General features: G+C 38.2%; 1 protein-coding gene across 2 annotated transcripts in view; it reads left to right on the top strand.

Moving 5' to 3' along the window:
* The window catches only part of arhgef6 (Rac/Cdc42 guanine nucleotide exchange factor (GEF) 6), a 37,616-nt gene extending 17,746 nt beyond the window's left edge, over positions 1–19,870 (top strand). The window contains exons 8-22 of one of the 2 annotated variants that reach the window (XM_053630832.1): positions 228–323; positions 1,071–1,193; positions 5,319–5,457; positions 5,559–5,618; positions 7,654–7,800; positions 11,605–11,691; positions 11,839–11,920; positions 12,036–12,151; positions 12,261–12,446; positions 12,967–12,987; positions 15,533–15,626; positions 15,792–15,878; positions 15,962–16,061; positions 16,365–16,419; positions 16,509–19,870. In XM_053630832.1, coding sequence (XP_053486807.1) covers positions 228–323; positions 1,071–1,193; positions 5,319–5,457; positions 5,559–5,618; positions 7,654–7,800; positions 11,605–11,691; positions 11,839–11,920; positions 12,036–12,151; positions 12,261–12,446; positions 12,967–12,987; positions 15,533–15,626; positions 15,792–15,878; positions 15,962–16,061; positions 16,365–16,419; positions 16,509–16,631 — 1,516 coding nt within the window. In that variant the 3' untranslated portion in view covers positions 16,632–19,870. The remainder of the gene's footprint in view (positions 1–227; positions 324–1,070; positions 1,194–5,318; positions 5,458–5,558; positions 5,619–7,653; positions 7,801–11,604; positions 11,692–11,838; positions 11,921–12,035; positions 12,152–12,260; positions 12,447–12,966; positions 12,988–15,532; positions 15,627–15,791; positions 15,879–15,961; positions 16,062–16,364; positions 16,420–16,508) is intronic. The other variant, XM_053630833.1, reaches the window with a different exon arrangement.
* The last annotated feature ends 798 nt before the right edge of the window (positions 19,871–20,668 follow it).

Genomic DNA, 20,668 nt, shown 5'->3' with positions numbered 1-20,668 from the left:
ACAAGTCCCTCTGTAAGGTGTTACTATAGAAACAGTAATATAATCGAATGAGGGCATTTACATAAACTTGCGATTTACCTATTAAAAATTAACACATTCTGACCAATCAGATTTGAGAATTCCGCAACGCTGTGGTGTAAAACCAATTATTGTCATATGCCTATATGTAATCTGTTTACCATTTGAGGATTTTCTGTCAGTGAAAACTCTGCGTGTGCACTTTTCAGGGTTTCAAGTGCAGAGAGCAGCAGTTTATGTGGGAACTTGGAGGAAATACTCACTTTCCAACAGGGACTCTGTGCGACTTTGGAGGAATGTAGCAAGTGAGTTTTGACCTAAAAATGAATCATGCATCATGATGTACTGCCAGATTGTCATACTCGTAAGTCATCGTATGGTTGGAATAGTCATCTGTGTTAACTCATATTAGGATATCATCTATAGTTAATGTAGTAAGGCAATAATGGTCCAATTGACAGAGGATGCAATGTCTCCAGCAGCATCATAGAGGTTTTTCCACCATGTTCAACTCTATGGAGTTTGGAAACTGATGAAAGTATTTGGCACATACATACATACATACATACATATATATATATATATATATATATATATATATATATATATATGTATATGTATATGTATATGTATGTGTGTGTGTGTGTGTGTGTGTGTGTATATATAATATATAAAATATAAAATATTCCCGTGTTGTATACTGAATTAACATTATATATTCAATGTTCAAATTTAAATACACCAGGATAGGGTAGGAGTGGGATTAAAAACAGTCCGACACACACACACCTCTATACTTCTTGCAAAGTGTTTAATAGTACAAACTCATTTTGCATACAGAGAACCGGCTCTTCAGCAATAGAAAGTCTCAGTATTAGACACCAGCTCTGGCACAGTGTCAGTAGTAAAGCGCCAATAGCTCCTGGAGTTGTGTGTTGGAGAGGGCAAACACTAAACTGCCGTTTGGAACCCTGAATACTGCCAACCTGTGTACAGATACCAAAATCTATTTATATTTTTCTTTATCTTTTTCACGTGTGTGTCTGCCTCAGGATGCCTGAAGGCCAGCAGCGCATCGGTGGCTGTTACATGAACATGATGTGCCAGATCCGTATGCTGTACCTGTCCTACTGCTCCAGCCACCCTTCTGCAGTGGCTGTACTCACTGACCACAGGTTAGTCCTGTCAAAGTAGACTAGAGTAATTTGGGAATCACGGTTATGTTTGTTTCAGTTTTTCAGTACAGTGAAAAGTTTCGAGAACAGAAATTGACTTGTCTCTTAACCGATCTTGGTTGGTTTTCTGGTCGGAAAACACATTATAAAGAATACATTTGCAATATTTGCAAAAAAAAATTTTTTTAATCTAAAACCAGTAAAACATTTCTAATTTGAGGTGTGTAATGTACAGAAGAAGTGTGATGTATACCGATATGCTAGAATTCTATGGATAAGAATATCTGAATTTCTTAGGTTTTAAAATATACAGATATATATTAAAACCTAAGAAATTCAGATATTCTTATCTATAGAATTCCAGCATATGGGTGTATATAATATAAACTGTGTTTCCCAAGCGGGGTGCCGTGGCAACCTGGGGTGCCGTCTAATGAGAGCAGGGGTGCTCAGGTGTAAAAATCCTTCAAACATTTCTAAAATGCTAAAATATGTATAAAACATTTCATATATATGAAAAATGTCTGAAATAATAACACAGACATAGAAATAATAGGAGAGACACACCCACACATCAGGCTCGGATTAAGAATTCAGAGGCCCCTGGGCACAATATCGTGTATAAATAGCGATATGTTCTATTTACACTATATAAAAGTAGAAGTTCTTTGCAATAAGTACAAATGGTTGTTAGATGTTATTTTTACTTATAAATAGTGGCAGATACTATTTGCACCTCAGTATTGTTGTACATTATCAGCTTGCAGTAATAACAGAAGCTACTGTCAGGCGCCGTACTCCCTACGGCCTTAAGGAGCAAGCGTCTTTTTTTAATCTTGTGTGCCCCAACCAGACATTGCCCTCTGTTTTCAGCAATGTAAAAAAAAAAAAGGAAAAGAAAAGAACATTTTTTCTTCCCCTTGGGTCAGTGCCCATTATTCCCATTGGATAATCCATTCCAGACACACATAATAATAATAATAATAATAATATTTCAATTATATATAAGAAAATAATTCCCTCCTCCTCGACCCCCCTTGCTGACCTGTCAGCAGCACGTCAACATCACTATGTGTAACATATGCGTGTGTTTTATTCTAATAATTATAGTGTGAATATGCGTGTGTAGTGTAAAAGAATATGGACAGATTTCTTAAAAGAAATGCTTCTGGACCATCAGCTTCATCCTCATGTAGCTAATGCTGTCTAGCATTAGTGTTTGTGTAGGGTGCCACAATTTTTTTTTTACATTTTCAAAGGAGGCTGTGACTGAAAAAAGGTTGGTTAAATGCTGCTCTAGTGTACAGCAGGTAAGCTTGAGCAAAATGGCAACAGTTTACCACCAGGAGGTGCCAGCGTGCTTTTGTCTTGTACTGGTTAGAGTAAAATGCTGTTGATTAACATACTTTCACCTAGTTTTTCTTTCATGGTGTTCCTTGTAGCATATGAATGTGAAATTCACACTTTTTCTGGTGAAGGTAACGCACTTCCTGCATGCCTACTTGTCAATCTAAACCCAGTAGCAAGCTGTCAAGGCAACACAGGAAGTTGGCTCTAACCCAACAGGATATCTATAGATGTGGTTCTGCTGATGGAGAAATTGAGCGTGTGCTTAAATTGCATCTCACGTTGCAGCTTTTTTGCAGCGTTTTCCATAGCACGTACTCTTAGTGAATGCATGTGTTGTGATGAATCATCTTACTTTGGTTGCTTTACTCTAAAAGCCGTCTTTCACCTTAACCAAAACAATTACTTTGTTTCAGCACTTCTGATTTTCGAAGGTATATGTAAAGGTCATGTGTAGACCGTTTGCCCTAAGCCGCTGCTAGAAATAGACATGCTTCACAGGAAATTTCATTGAATCAAATCTCTATTGCTGCAGACATGCCAACACAGCCTTGTTGGTATTTCAAGAAAAAGAATATGCCCCATTTCTCACTATGGCATACACTGATGTACATTTGTAGTAGAATATGTGGTATTGTGTGTGTGTGTGTGTGTGTGTGTGTGTGTGAGTGTGTGTGTGTGTATGTGTATGTATATATATATATATATATATATATATATATATATATAAACTGATTTCTTCTGTTTTTGCATGTCTCATACTAAATAGCTTTAGATCTTCAAACGAAATGCAACATAAAGGTAACCTGAATAAACACAATGCATTTTTTAAAAATGTATTTTATTGAAGCAAATAAAAGTTATCCAAGACCTATCACCCATGTGAAAAACTAATTGCAGCCTTAAACTTTAAATCTGGTTGTGCCACCTTTAGCAGCAATAACTGCAACCAATCACTTCCGAAATCAGTCTTTCACTTACTTCTAATTTTGGAGGGTTGGCCACTTCTGGGAAAGTTCACTATTGTGCCGAGTTTATCCATTTGGAGATAACGGCCCTCACTGTGGTCATTTGGAGTCCTAAAGCCTTTTAAATAGCTTTGTAACCCTTCCCAGACTGATGAATTTCAATCACCTTCATCCTCATAATTTTGGCACTGTGTGTTACTGTGTAAGACCTTTTAACCAACTTCATGCTGTTGAAAAAGTTCTATTTAAGTGTTGATTTGATTGAACAGGGTTTGCAGTAATCAGGTCTGGTTGTGTCTAATCCAGCTGAACCCCATTATGAATGCAGTGTCATAGATTTGGGGAATTAGTAACTATGGGGACAAATACATTTTCCCACAGACCCATTTGGTATTAGATAACTTTTTTGCTTCAATAAATGACATGACTTATTAACGTTTAAAAACTGTATTTTGTGTTTACTCAGGTTGACTTTGTTATATCTTAGATTTTGTTTTAATTTCTGAAACAATTTAGTATGAGATATACATAAAAACAGAATTAAAGCAGGATTGGGGCAAGTACTTTTTTTCACAGCACTTTTTGTGTATATAGTACAGTGGCTTAGTGGTTAGCACATTTTGCGCCGAGTTTGCATGTTCCCCCTGTGCTGTGGGGGTTTGCAGTGGGTGCTCATGTTTCCTCCCCCAGTCCAAAAAGATATGCATTGTGGGCTGATTGGCATTTCCAAATTGTTCGTAGTGTGTGAAGGTGTGTGAGATTGTGTCCTGTGATGGGTTGGCACCCCATTTAAGGTGTCCCCTGCCTTGTGTCCCAAGTCCCCTGGGATAGGCTCCAGGCTCCCTGCAAACCTGTGTAGGATAAATGCTACAGAAAATGGATTGATGCATGTAACACTTTATATTTTCAACAAAATCTATTAAGTTTGAGTAATTTGTTTATTACTTTTATTTTAGTACTATATATCGTGATGTGTGTGTGTGTGTGTATATTATGTGTGTGTATGTGTATGTATATGTGTGTGTGTGTGTGTGTGTGTGTATATATATATATATATATATATATATATATATATATATATATATATATACACACACACACACACATATACACACACATATTATATAATATAAAATATACACATAAGTTTTGAAAGTGTGAATGGAATGCTATGTAGACCATTTTATCACCCTTTTTTTTTTGTCTCTCTTTATTTATGTTCACCTGTCTTTACATTGCAATCTTTGGATCAGTACCCTGTTTTAGCATTGCAAAAATTATTTGTGGTTTCTGTTCAAATCTTGTTGTCTGTAGGTTATGTATAAATTTACGTTCAGAATTATTCCGTCATGTATTTTAGAGATGTTTCTCTTTGGATATTTCCATTTTCAGTTCAATTTGGATTTCTCAATCCACTTTCTTTACTAGGTTTTGGTTGGGACACAGATTTGTTTGGGCTGTTTGAAAATGCATCTGTCTGAGCGCCACTGCTCATTTCTTGAAAATGCAAAATCATTAGTCCAGCCCATTTAGAGCTCCACCTAGAGGTCTTGTATAGTCAGTTCCACTATTCCCTACCCATATGATGTAAACCAAGCAGCCAGGAACACTGAGTAGCTGCTATCAGAGACATGTTAGAAGCTGGAAGAGACTCGGTTGGGAAACACTGTCTAAATGATTTCATAATGCCTGTGAACTTGTAAGAGAGCATTGTGTGTTGAACATGAAATGTAATGGAAAAATCAGGAATTAATCAGAGATTAATTATAAAAGCGTTTTAATTTGGATATTTTCTGTTTGTTTTTGCCAGTGAAGAGCTGGATAAGTTCATGGAGAGTCAGGGAGCCAGTGTTCCAGGCATCCTGACTCTGACCACCAGCTTGAGCAAGCCCTTCATGAGGCTGGAAAAATATCCCACCCTGCTGCAGGAGCTCGAAAGACATGTAGAGGTAAACACCGGTGGAAAAACCCTCAACCACTGAAAAGGTTCACTTTTAGATGTGCTTCCCCTAAGCAATCTGTTTTGTTTTTTGTTTTTCTCCATTTTTAGGAAGCCCATCCAGATTACAGTGACATTCAGAAAGCAAACATTGCTTTTAAAAATCTTGTGGTATGTAGCTATTCACTTATTGAACTCTGGCCTGTAAATAAGTGTCCCCCAGAGGATTGTATGTGTTGTGTATTTGGACTGTATTTTTAGGTGTATGTATGTATGTATGTATGTATGTATTACTTTCCATTTCCAGAGCAGTGATCAAATCGACCAAAGTGAACTTCCACTTGTTCACTGTTTATTCCACTGTTTATTTGGTTTAAAGCTAGCCTGCTAATTATACACCCATTACAAAACCTTCAGATTTTGATGACTAATTCATTATACAGTCTTGTGAAAAAATAAGTACACCCCATGGAAATTGTTGGCTTTTTTGACCTATTTGGACAAGCAAACATTTGATCATCTTTGAAACAATGCCTATTAATGAAGTTGATATACTTGAACAAAAACACAAGGAAAATTAGCTTCTTTTTTTTTTTTAAATAATTTTTTCAACAGAAATATCAATAGATGGTCTTGCAAAGGCTTTTTCCTGACATGCCTCCCATGCCCAAATTTGTGTAATCTCTTTCTGATTGTAGAAGCATGCACTTTGACACCAACAGCTGCAAGACTTAATAGCAGATCCTGGGATAAAATTTTGGGGTTCTTGGAGACTTCTTTTTGCATCAGATGGTCTGCTCTTGGGTTGAATTTCTGCGGGACAGGAAGTCCAGGACAAATCAGCAGTCATTTGAAATCTGCGTCATTTTGTAGATTAGTGGAATGATGTATTTCAAATAATTATAGATCTTTTTAAATCCCTTGCCAGACTCATAGGCATCCACAAATATTTTTCTGAAGGCCTTACAGAACTCTTTAGATCTTGGCATGATGACACCACACACCTCAATAACAAAGGGAACACCAGACACTAGATATGAGAGGGGTATAAATAAGACCGGTTCCACCTGCACTCTCTAAGCAGGTTCTAATCACAGACACCCAATCGTGAACACCTGATTCTAATTTTATGGATTGTATGGGTGTACTTACTTTTTCCATGTGACTGATCAGTTCTTTGTTACTTTAAATTTTGAAAATGACGACAAAATGTGATAATTGTGATAAATGTTATAAGGTGCATCACCTTTATTTATTGGCACCGTTTATTTTTTTGCCTCCGCATGACAATCATTTCCATGGGGTGTACTTATTTTTTCACATGACTGCATGTTATGTAGGATAGCATAGCAAACGCTATTAGCTAATGGTAAGTTTGAGACCAGTGTTGATTACCAAAAACAACCTTGGTGTAGTGGGTGTTTGTGTTCCAGAAGTAGGCGTTCACAAACTGTGTCTAAGCAGTTTTTCTTTTCTTTTTTTTTTTTTTACTTTTCCCATAAGATTTAAAATCTCTCAAATAAGAAAGAAGACTCAGTGAGTCATTCCTACTGCTTGGTAGAGAATCCTCATTGGGGCTATGTCTGACCTCAGCATTGTTTGATTTTTTGTAAGAATGGCTTTGAGGTGAGTGTTCTGTGGAACGCCTTACTTCTTCGTTACATTTTCCTGCCTCTTCAGGGAATTTCCCTTCTATTCTCAGTAGTCTACCCTGCTGTTTTACATGCTGTCTTTAGACCTGGTCTACCCCTACAGAAATGCACAGAAAAGAACTACGCGCAAAATCTTCATCTGATATGTAAAAGAGTTGTGCCAATTTTTAACACCTTTATAACATCATCAGGCACAAAAAGCACACCGTGACAATTTTGCCTTATTCCATACTAGCACTGGTTCAGAGTTTCTGCCCAACTGATGTCAATGTTACGTCATGGTTCTGTCATGATTTCAAGATGATTTTCGGCGCATTATTTTCCTGGCAGATGTTATTCTTAGGACTTTGTGTAACTAACTGCTATCCTGTTTTACTACTTACTGTTATTTCCATTAAAAGCTCAACGTTCACTGTGCAAGCTAGTTTTATTGTTTGTTGGCACATTTTATCAATAATTTCTACATTAGCAACATTTTTCACACTTCTTTTGTTAGCAGTGTATATAATTGTCATCCTGTGTACTCTTACTGAGTGGCTCTGTTCCCCCCTCAGATGCAGTGCCAGGAACTGCGAAAGCGAAAGGACCTGGAGGTGCAGATACTGTCCGAGCCAGTGCGTGGCTGGGAGGGAGACAGCATGAAGTCTCTCGGCCAGGTGGCCTACATGTCCCAGGTGCACGTGCAGAGCAGCTCCAGTGAGGTGAGGAAAAAGGAAGGGTGCGTCAACCTAGGGGCTACCGGGATGTGTCAAGGTGTCAAAAAGTACAAAGCCACATGCTCCTTTTCCTCAGTCATGTGGTTACACAGATACATTGCTTTTGCCGAAGCTTGCACATTGTTGCAAACTCAAAAAGCCACTGAGTTTTCAACAAATTCCCCCACTGAAGACTTATTTATACACTTTATACTTAGAGTAGAAGCAGTATAAGTGGCATTTTCATTTAGAGATATTTAAAGATTTTTTTTGTAATAGACCACCCAATAGTTAGGTGAGCAAAAGTATAGGAACGGATCGTCTTAAAGTAAATAACACTTAACATTTGGTTGCATATCCCCTGCTTGCAATAACTGCTTCAACCCGGTGACCCACTGATATCACCAAACTGTTGCATTTTTTTGTGTGTGTTGCTTTTCCAGGCTTGTACTGCAGCTTTCTTTCAGTTCTTTGTTTTGGGATTTTTTTCCCCTTCAGTCTCCTCTTCAGAAGGTGAAATACATATTCAACTGTTTGGCTAGTCTAAAACCTTCCACTTCCCCCCTTACTTAGGTCATCAGAGGGCCCTCTGAAGGTGTTGAGGTGTCAAAAATCACAAAGATACATGTTACCTCTGTCAAAGTTTGCACGTTGTTGTGATGCCACATTCAAATGTCAAGCTACTGTGTCAACAAATTCCCACACTGAATAATTTGCTTCATACTTGGAGAACAAGCAGTTTTAAAATAAAGATAAACGTACAAAAATGAGCCATGATCCTTGTGTACTTCAGTCCATTCCAAAAGTATGTTCGAACGGCAAGGCCAATTCTTTTGTTCTTGCTATACACTGAAGTCATTTGGTTTGAGATTAAAGATGAATATAAGACAATAGATCAGAATTTCAACTTTAATTTCTTGGTATTTACATATATATGTGTTTAACGACCAACAACACCTTTAGTTTGAACCCACCCAGTTTCAAGTGATCAAAATTATTAGAACATATTTTTGGCTGACGGGTGTTTCTAGTTGCTCAGGTGTGCCCTGTTAGATTATAGCTATTAATGTCTACTTTTGGTTTGAGGCCTGGGTTTTGCCTGTGAAGACTGTATTTTTTGTTAAAAAGGATACACCAACATAAAGACCAGAGAGCTGTCTGTGGGAGAAAAGCAAGCAATTTTTATGCTGAGCAAAGAGGGAAAATCTATCAGGGCCATTGCACAAGCACATTCCACCATTTTGAGCTGATTGGTCAACAGTGGAAGTTGTGCCATTTCTTTGTGCTTGCATGGCTGCTTCTGGAACAGGCCCACTTAATCTTTATTGATGATTTAACTTGTGCTGGTAGCAGCAGAATGAAATCAGAAGTCTACAGAAACATTGTCTGCCAATTTACAGAGAAATGCATCCAATCTATTTGTGAGGAACTTCATCATGCCGCAGGACTATGACCCCAAAAACACTAACAACGCAAAATAAGGATTTCATCAGGGGGAAAAGTTTTAGACTGGACAAGTCAATCACCAGACCTTAACCCAACTGAGCATGCATTTCATCTCCTGAAGAGGAGACTGAAGGGAGAACCCCCCCCCCCCCCCCACAAAAAAAAAGAGCAACTGAAAAAAGCTACAGTAAAAGTAGGGAAAGCATTGCAAAAGAAAAATGCGATATGCAACCAAGTAGTTGAAATTACTTTGACTATCTGTTCCAATGGACGCACAGTGGCTTAGTGGTTAGCACGTTCGCCTCACACCCCCAGGGTTGGGGGTTCGATTCCCGCTGTGGCCCTGTGTGTGCGGAGTTTGCATGTTCTCCCCGTGTGCGGGGGTTTCCTCCGGTGCTCCGGTTTCCTCCCCAAGTCCAAAGGCTGATTGGCATGTCCAAAGTGTCTGTAGTGTATGAATGTGTATGTGATTGTGCCCTGCGATGGATTGGCACCCTGTCCAGGGTGTACCCCGCCTTGTGCCCGATAGGATAGGCTCCAGGTTTCCCCGTGACCCTGAAGAAAGGATAAAGCGGTATAGAAGATGGATGGATGGATCTGTTCCAATACTTTCACTCACCTAAAAATTGGGTGGTCTGCCATCAAAGGTGTTCTACGAAGTTTAACACATCTAGATGTAAATATCAGGAACTGAAAGCTGAAATCATCTCATCTTTGTCTTATCTCAAACCAAAGTGTCTATTTAAAAGTGTATAGCAAAAACAAAAGAATTGGCCTTGCCGTTCCAGTAGTCTCTTAGAGACTGTATTTACTGTATATTTCACAACCTGCTCTCAGACTAATGATGAAGAATGTAAGCAGAGAATTCAGCAGTCACTTCAAAAGCAGCGAACTGCAGGTACAGTCATCTCTGTTCTTAAACCCCATGCAAGACTCCTCTGCTAAAAAAATTAGGTGTGTGTCTAAATGCATTAAGACAAATCAGAACTCTTTTTGAACTATATACTCAGAGAAAATAAAGAAAACAACCTTTTGGCAGTAATTCAGCTCATTATGTTTGGAGAAAGAACAGTTTCACATCTGTTTCTAAGAATACCATACCCACAGTGAAATACAGAGGTTGGAGCAACATGTCATGGGGCTGCTTTTCTGTAAATGGTACTGGGACGTTACACATCATTGAAGTCAACATGAATGGAGTGATGTACTCGGGCATAGAGAGGGGAATTTAATCTCATCTGCTAAGAAACTGAATCTGGGGAGAAGATGGACTTTTCAACAAGACAGACCGTTAATCTAATCATACAGCCAAAATAACTCAAGAAGGCCATGCATGATGAAGCCAATCTCCTGATTTCAATCCCCATATAATGTAGGGAAGGTTTCGAAGTTGCCTGTCTATAGAGGGACCCTCATATCCTTAGGGAATTGAAGAAGCTTTGGCTAGAAGCATGGGCCAAATGTGAATGCATTTGTTTGCTGTATATTTTTATTCTGTATCTCAAATACTTAAGGATACGACAGATACGATCTGTTTCTGGAAGGGAAAACGGACTGAGTGATAAACATTATGAAGTTACCTTAATTAAAAAAATTAGTGGTGATACTGATGATGAATAGATTTGTTTGGTATTTTGTGAGAGCTATTTCAACATTTCTCATTTCCTTGAAAAGCGTGAATAGACTATTCCCCAGCAGAAGATTATTCACAGTCAGTGGAGTTTTATGTGTTTTATAGGCACAAGATAGGCCACACACCTGATAAACACACCACTGCTCAACAGAAGATAAAACCTTCATATGCAGCACAAATAAAGGCTTATCTATTTGAAATGCATAACAGACTTCACTTCTATTTGCCTCCTACGTTTATTGGAAGGGGAAAAAAAAAAAAACTTTGAGGGGTGACCGCTCTTATATGAAACCTCTGCGTTATTTTGATGGTGATATGATTAGCATAAATGAAAAAAAAAACCCAAACACACTATACAAAGCACGGAAACTCAAGCTCAACATCTACAGTAGGTTAAGATTGTGTCATGCAGAGGCTGAAAAAAAAAAAAAAAAAGGAGGAAGATTCACTTTCTTTATGAAATTTTATTGAAATGTAATCCCTCACTCTTGTCTTTGCTTAGCTGAAATAGGTCTTGGTTTACTAAACGTGAGGTATGATGTTTGTTAATCACACGCACACTAAGCGCCAACTCCATCTATCATTTTAAATCCATGTCTAGACACAGAACCTATTTTTGATTAAATAGAGGGCATCACTTCCCTATGTTGGGATTTCTTACTCACATTATGTATCAATGTTAATTAGCATTATTTATTTATTTATGAATGTACATGTGTTTGTTTTTCCAGGACAAAGAGGAGCGCTACTTCATGCTGTTTCCTAATGTGCTAATTATGTTGTCTGCCAGCCCACGAATGAGTGGCTTTATCTATCAGGTACATTTACTAACTCCAGCATAAACTGTAAACATCTACTCATTTTGAAGGTCGGATAATACGCAACTCCAATTTTGACGAAGATCAGCTATTTATAATCAACTGGCTCCTGTCGTTTGTTTCAAATGTAGTAATTTCTTTTATCAGGGACGGCTGCAGCTTTCAGGAAGCACAGTGACCAAACATTTGGATGATGCAGAGACCAGTCATTATGCATTTGAGATTGGAGGTTTGTTTCAGCCCATCAGAATGGGTTTGTTTTGTTATTGTTGTTTTGTGTTCTATAACAGTATGAAAGGATGCTTTGAGTTTGCGGTAACGGATCATGCTTGGTCGTTTTGCAGGAGGTATGGTCGAGCGCATGACAGTTTTCTGCAGTAGTTCCCAGGAGCTGCAGGAATGGTTAGAGCATCTGCATGCTTTTACCAAAGGTGGAAGTCCTGTTGGAACCATCCTGAAGGTATGAACCTTCAGGCATGCTCTGCCACATTTGCAGTAAACAGAGGCAGCACTGTTTGTGTTTTTTGGGTGAATGTTATGTTGAAGCTTGTGTTGCTTCTATCTTGCAGAATGTAGAAGGCAAGCCCATGAGTATCGTGGGTACACCGTCTCATCTGAGCCACATGCAGGGCTTTGGCACATCCACGGCCACCAGGTGCCCTCTGGAGCCACCTAAAATCACCAAGCCGTGGTCTCTGAGCTGCCTGAGACCTGCTCCCCCACTTAAACCATCTGCCGCCCTGGGCTACAAAGAGGTGAGTGGTTTTATATAAATCCACCTTTGGTGGTGGTTGGAAAACAGTGAGTCAGAAGAATAGTGGTTGAGTGGGTGCGTAATGTACGTCTGTGACACAGCTGAGTGGTCCTGAGAGGAAGCATGTTCAGCCCCCTACCCAAGCAGTTACAGATCTGCATGTCAAGAGCTCTTAACTGTAATATCAGTGTCTTGTGGAGACTGCAGCCAAACAACCACTACCCTACCCCTACCATACTTTTTACCACAGGTTTCATGTGTGGTCTGCTGCACCAAAAACATAAAGCTGAGCAGGCCACATTTCTCAAAGCTGTTTGACACTTGTTGAAGCCGGCGTAGATTTGCAAGACCTGGTACAGTACTTGACAGATCCCGAAGCCTGGCCTTTGTGTTTTAGAGAAATGCACACACACAGAATGTGTATAGAAATGTTCACCCCTCACTGTTCTCTTCATCTTGTTCTTTTGGACTCTTCCATTTTTTTCTCATACGCTTTCTCTCTTCATTTCCTGCTTCTTTAGAGGATGTCTTATATCATGAAGGTAAGAGTAGACCAGTTAATTTGTGTGTCTTGTATGCCTGGCTAGCTCTGGTGTTGCAGCACAATGTAGTCATGCTTTATTGTTTTGTTTTTTCTTATTCTCTGTCTCTCTCTTTCTCTCGTTCCTATAAACCACTCATTTCCTGTTTGTTCATTTGTCCTCCCGCATCCTTTGACTGATCAGTGTCCTGTGTGCAACATATTGTAGACTGCTATTTCTTTACGCATTCTTCAAAATAATCATGTTTTTGTTTCCAGTCCCTTTTACCTAGAAGGAACAAACAGGAAACTGTGTGTTTTCTTAGATTCATACCAAACAAATTAGATAACAGATAAGAGATGATTAATCAAAATGGGTATTCTGAGTGATGTGGCTCCCTGAAAGTGAAAGCACGCAGAATTACACATTCTCTAGTGTATTGTTTAATGAGAGCGCTGAGTCTCTGCTTGCTTTAACTTTAGTTGTAGTTTTGCCATTTGCTTATCTTTATTGAGGTAATATTGAATAATTCAAGTGCTGCTCAGTGCTTTTAAAATTGACTTCATTTTTCACTTTGAACAAAGACGGGTACAAGCCATGCTTCCATCCAGTTACGAATGATCTATTATCACAAAATCTTCGTTCGAAACCATGTGATGTCCATAAAAACACACTAGTGAGCTGGACTTGCATCAAAAATTGACTTGTATTGCATTACATTGGCAATTAATAACAATTTATAGAGCATGTCTGTGACATTTTTAAAAAGCACGTTGGTGGAAACATCGCTGTCAACCAGTTTGTTTTGAGTTGCAAAAAAAACTAACTGTCCTTGCTTGTAGAGTGGCCTGCATATTCAGCACTGTTTGTCACCTGTAATGCTTTAAAAACCTGGTTCCGGGTTCCCAACTGGTGAGACAGAAAAGCATTCGTCCTGTCTGAATCCCACCGATGCCACAGCCATCCGTGGCTGGGAGTTCAAGAGAGCAAAATTGGCCGTACTCTTTGTATGGGAGAGCTGGTATACTCTCCGGTATATCCATATTCAGCGACACTAGCCAATCATGGACATCTATGAGCTAATCAGTGTAGAAAGTGTTTATCGCACTTTTCCATAAATATGTTGCACTGCCCAAATGAGGAGCAATTCAAAAGATGTTGCTTTCATGTGTCTTGGAGGAAGCACGAAATAGCCTTCACCCTGCCTAGTTGGGAGAACCTGTTTCCTTTACCCCAATTTAACCATCTGTTTGAAAGGACACTGCTTTTTGGGTATTCATTAAAAAATTATTTTGCAAAATATATGTGGACACCTGGCCAATCACACCCATATGTGCTTGTTGAGCATCCCGTTGTTGATTTAGTCCCCTTTTGCTGTTATGATATCCCCTCCACTCTTCAGGGAAGGCTTTCTGCTAGATTTTGGAACATGGCTGTGGGGATTTGTCCATTCAGCGACAAGAGCATTAGTAAGGTCAGGCACGGAATTGGGCGCCCGGTGCACAATCAGCGTTCCGGTTCATCCCAAAGGTGTGATGATCAGTGGGGTTAAGGTCAGGGCTCTGTGAAGGCCACTCGGGACCCTCATTTGGGAGTGATGGTCAGGTGTCCACATACTTTTGGCTATATAGTGTAGATATTGTCAAATATTTTTCAAATATTATACCAATCATTATTGTCGTTTATTGCAAACTTGATATCCTGATTGATGTTTCTCAGAAAGAGAATCCAGTGCGATGCTTGATTCTGATTGGTCAACTGAGGAAGGCATTCTTTTTATCATAGTATACCTGTCGTAGCATTGTGCCAAAATTTGTCCTTACTCAACGTAGCTTGTTAACATTTACCAACAAAAGTTCCAGTTACTCTACTTCACTCTGCCCCTCACTCTACCATAAAAAATACATAATACATACCATACAAAATACATAGATTCCATTTATAGTAATTTTTTAAATACTAAACTGGCCACTGTAACTATAAGCTACAAGTCCTACCATTAGCTAGCTAAGTGGTGACATCTTTCGTTTATTCATTCCTTCATTCCCCCCCCGCCCCCCCTCTTCAGTAACCAATTTATTCTGGTTAGTGGTTGAGGTGGATTCATGTTTTTATGTTTGCTGTTTATTGCATGACTACTTCTTACATATTACTAATGCAATACTATATAAGCCAGTCTACAACACTCTCATACAAGTGCCTACATGGTTATGTAGTTCCATGTAGAAGTCAGAAACTTGCAACAATAATGTAATATGTTTAAAACAATAGTGTCAAATTGATGATGAGGATAAGTAGTCGTGTAATAAGCATAATAGTTGAGACAAAAAAATTGTACATTTTACAGGTGTCCCATCTATCTAATCTATCTATTTAACAATTAAATTAAATTAAAAACATTAGCGAAGCAAAATCATTGGTTAAGTCTGTACACAATCTTATTGTTCTTAATAGCACTATTAAGAACAATAAGAACCCCCCCCCCCCCCCCATTAAACATTTCATGTAAATCATATGCTGTTAATTTGTGTTCTTTTGCTTCCTCATGGCCACCTTGTCTCTCCAGGATTCCAGCAAAAGCCCTAAGCCCATCAAGAAGTTCCTGAACAAGAGAAAGACAGAGAGAAAAGCCTCAGATGATGAAAATTTGCTCAGAAAAAGTAGGTTCAGTGGGATGCTGGTGAATAAAGCTTTAGTTAATAAAGAAACAAAAACAAGAGGTTGGAGAAAGAGTCTCTCTTTGTGGTATTGATTAGGCCATCAGTTTCTATTGCAGCCCTGAACGTTTAAGTCTCAGATGTGGGTTGTGGTGCTGAAATTAACAGGTACCGTAGCTTTGGAAGAAGATGCCCAAATTCTGAAGGTGATTGAAGCTTATTGCACTGGAGCCAGCCTGCACCAGACCACAACAGGTATTTTCCTTGCTGTGATGTTAGCATTTCTGGAAATGGTTCAGATTCTACCACTTTGACACACTGTGCTCATGCCCCCACAGCTGTGCGTAAGGACGGTGTCCCTCCAATTCTGCTACCAGAGGAGGAGAAGATCATTGTTGAAGAGATGAAGAGCAATGGCCAAACAATCACTGAGGAGAAGTATGTTAAACTGGAATAAATGGAGGCATTGTGCTAAAATGATCTTTATCATCCTGTCAGCCATGTGGGTTATTATCATTTAAAGTTATTAAATAAGCAAAACAGGGTGGTGGGTTATTTCACTCATCTGTTCTATTCTATATAATCATGTGTTTTTATTGTGTTTTCAGTAGATTTATTTAATTGGAAAATGGTTTTATCGAAGCAATGTGTAGGCGAGACAGAATGCAGTCATGAAGCAGTTGAGGGTTAAAGGGCTCAAGGGCTCAACAGTGGACTTACTGTTCGTTCTTTCTCCTCCAGAAGCCTTGTTGATGCTGTTTACGCGTTAAAAGACGAAGTCCATGAGTTGAAGAAGGTAACATTTCATTACTGCTCATCCATTATGTTTCTTGGCTCTAAATACGGCTTCTGTGAGGTCTGAAGAGGCGTGTGTTTTGACTTCAGGAGAACAGATGGATGAAGCAGTGTCTAGAAGAGGAGCAGAAATCCCGCAAAGAGCTTGAGCGTTTGGTCAGGAAGCTGGCTAAACAGAAGAACGACTATACGTGGGAAGACGGAGGCCACTAAGTAACATTTCTAAATGTTCTCCCCTTCCACATGTATGAGTGTGTGTGTGTGTGTGTATATGAAAGAGAGTGGGTGGATGAGTTGCTAGTTTTGGGTTTACACCAAATGTTGCAGTGAGAAAGTCTTCCTGCCTTGTAAACTTTTTTTTTCTTTCTTTCTTTTTTTTTTTTTTTAGAATAACTTTTTTGTGGATGTCTTGCTATGAGATCATTTGTGCTTGACTGATGTCTGTACTGGGTTTCAGAAAAGGTTCATGCAGAGTGTGTTTAGTTCCTGCAAACAGGGCAAAAAATGGTGTTAGACGTTAGCAGCGTGACAACGTAGTTGTGAAAGTCTGCACCTGTGACTTTAGCCATATGGCTCACAAAACCAGATTTTATGTTCCTGTCCACCCTCTAACATTAAGCGTAGGACTATATAAATGATGCAGTACAATATAAGAAGTGTAATAACTATACATCAGATATGCAAATGTAGCCATTATTTCCATGCATTTGGAAAAAGGAAAAGATTCAGTGTTCAGACTTGATGGGGAAAATAAGATTCAATCTTCAACCAGAAAACGTGTGTGTGTGTGTGTGTGTGTGTGTGTGTTTGTGCGCGTGCTGATGAAGCCTCCATTCAACAAGCATGAAAGTGAGCTCAAAGGCCATATGTCTTTATATGTGAAACTACCTTCATGGTACACTGGCAGACAGTTTCAATAGTGGACTTCTTTGTGTGTTTTTATTTCTAATTCTCTATGATAATCTGAATGATAAAGGAAGCATTCATGCTTGATATTAGGAATGTGAATTATAGAATATGTTGCACATGAATGACATGAGATGCTCCGGTTGTCCTCTCGAAATGATTTGACTGTTTGCTTGTTGTTGTTGTTGTTTTTTATTATTATTATTTTGTAGCTTTTTGAATAGTTTGAAAAGTAGCTGGTGTGTTATTACTGGCCATCAAAAATATTTCCTTAAACTATATCTGTTACAGTCTACAATATACGTATGTACAGTATTTCTATAGCATTCTTTACACAAGATCTTTTTTTGTTTGTTTGTTTGTTTCTGGGTTTTTTTGTTTTTTGTTTTTTTTTTGTCATGCTTGCTCAAAGCTGTTCATAGCAAAAGATGCAGCTATTCCTAGAAATACAATACAATTTCAATACTATTACGGTATAATTTATTACATATGTATATCATATATACTTTAAAACAGTATATAATAGCTAGTATAGCCAAAAATAACCATGTAAGCTTTCCTATTTAGAAATAATACAATAATTGATGATTACCTCCCTATTCTGAGGTTGTAAAAAATATATTTATTTTTGAATGCAGTAGTCCTGTATTGAAAACATGGTACTTGGGCCTCTCTAAGCACTCCTATAACCTTACACCTCATTTAACCATCTGGTCTTACACAAAGATTGTAGGAATTTTTATTAGTAAGGATTATTTCATCGTATTCCGTATGAATTAAGTTGTATGAAAAGCTTGTTACTGTTAATCTCACCGCCCCTGACCCTAACCTTAATAGCTTGTAGCTTTTTTTTTTCCTCTTTATTTATTTTTTTTTTTTGTGCGTGTTTGAATTCTTGCCACTGCAGTCCTGACACCATGCTGGATTTGCTAAGAAATTAGCAGTATATTCATAGCCGCAATAATTTTTTATAAGTATGCGCTCTTTATTAAAGGCAGTTGCACTGCATGATTATTATATTAGGGCACCATGAATGTGAATTTGTAGATGGATAACCAAATTTAGGCATAAGGTCATAAGAAAAATGAACCGTTTATAGCTGTGATCTCTGATAATAATCATTTTTGTAACATGTTTAAATGCTAAACCGGTACACCCTGTTGGATGCATATTATATGCTCTGCTGCATTGCCTGATCTTTCTTGTAAGGTTATAACACGAACAGATTGGTGACAATTAAAAGGAAAAAAAAAAACAGCAGTGTATTAATTAATAAGTTGTTGGTACTTCAGCTTCGCTGCCCAATGGTACAGATTTAATAAGTTTCTGGACCTGTACGGAAAAGATGAGCACCATTCTTCCAGAACATATTCCCTCCATCGGTGATTTGATGATGGTGGCAGAGAGCACTGTGAAAACACGTGACTCCAGAATTGCAAAATGGACTTTGAATTCATTTGCAGTCATACTTCCCTCTAATGGCAAACCACGATCCCTTGCATCAGAGCCGTGGTTTTTTTCCTTTCATTTGTCATTCGTCTGTGCCATTACCTTGAAAATGAAACTATTTGATGTAAAATTAGACCCTATGGGCAATATTATTATAATAAATAGGTGTATATTTAAGCATAACGAGTGGTGAGACGGTATGTGTGAATGTTTAAAAGCCATAAAAACAGGAAGAGATGTATTTGCGTAGTCCTGCAAAAAAAAAAAAAAAACAACAACCTAGTATTCAATGCAATAAGACTGAAGACTGGTTTACTGTTAACTGTTATGCATTGAGGAGCCTCAATTTGCACTGAGGTATGTTCTCCAACTGGTTGACAGGATTTATTCCTACAACCTATATGATCCTGTTTCTATAGTGCTGTGATGATGTAAAAAAAAAAAAATTTGTATTATTATTTTATTCTTCCAGAGAGAGACTTACTGGTACTACTCAGTAATTTGTCTAAGCTGTGCTTGTCATTGTGTGTGTTTTGCATAGCTGTAAGTATTATTTAAAAATTTCCATAGTTGTTATCAATATTATTCATGTTGATACACAATGTGTTCCACCAGAAGTCATTTTCATGGCATCCTATGTACAATTTAAATACCAGTCCAGCTGTTGAGATTTATGTTATTGCTGATGTGCATATTATCCATAATTGATGTGCTGCTTCATAATTTGAAGGACTGATTGTTCTGAGTGGTGGTCTGTTTGTTTCCATTTTCCTTGTACTAGACTATCCCATGATATTTGTTATACTTAATATTGTATGCTGTCTCTGATGTCATGATTGGGGTTGGGATTGGATAAAACTGCCTGATATCTGTAGCACTTGCAGGAGATTTTCCTTGGATGTTCATCTACAGTAGTCACTTATTTTTCTTTAAGCACCCTAGTCTGCAGACCATGTGGATTTCTATGCAAATATCATTGTAACATATATATTTTTTCTTTTCTTTTTTTGTGCTTCTGTTCCCTTCCCCCCCTCCCCCCCCCCTTTTGCCTTCATTTTTAAAGGAACTGTTTTAATAAAAACATCAGATAAATAACATTTCCAGTCCTTTTGTAAATGTTTAAGAACTTCGGATCCTTGGAAATGAACTGGAAAGTTCATGTCACTCATTTAACATTCCAGTTTACATAAGTATAACCTTTAACTCCGTTCATGCGGATTTTGACTAAAAGGAAAAGGTAAAATGAACAGAGAACGTGTGAGAGAATGGAATGAGTGTGGCTGATTGAATTCTTCCTGTAACAGTAGAAAAACGTGTCCCGGAGCTTGTTGTACATTGTGTCACTCACTCTTTCCATGGTGGGAAATGAAGTGCAGTAAAATACACAGTATTAGTTGCTTCTTTGTGGTATTCTGCTCATGTGCCGATTGGAAACTTGCATAATTATAAGAGTTTGGTGGGTGTTTGGCAGCCGGTGATATTAGAGTTCTAAAAATATATATATATATATTTCTCAAATACATCATGTCAGCTTCTCCATTTTAGAATGGATGAGACCCTGATTTATTTCACTTCTTGATCTGTGGAAAGCTTTTTCAAACATTGAAGTGAAACAGGCATCAGTGGAGAAATTGTCTTTAAATGATAAGGTCAGATCAGTGCTCGTGTTCTCTGGAAAGTATAGGGGGAGGGGGAGCCTAGCATTTCTGTGGTTACACAGAAAAAAAGAAAGTAAAAAAAAAAAAAAGTCGTTGTCACGTCTAATGCTTCGAAATTTAGATTTTATGCAGGTAGGCATGATTGCTGATCAAACACTAGTAGGGACTGTTTGGACTCAAATATATATATGCGTTCTTCTCACATATTTTTCACATATTACCATAACATTTTTTAAA

Source organism: Ictalurus furcatus, chromosome 8 (assembly GCF_023375685.1).
Source record: "Ictalurus furcatus strain D&B chromosome 8, Billie_1.0, whole genome shotgun sequence".
Taxonomy (NCBI): Eukaryota; Metazoa; Chordata; class Actinopteri; order Siluriformes; family Ictaluridae; genus Ictalurus; species Ictalurus furcatus.
The sequence above is the reverse complement of the archived record's forward strand: the minus strand, read 5'-3'. Positions and strand labels throughout refer to the sequence as shown.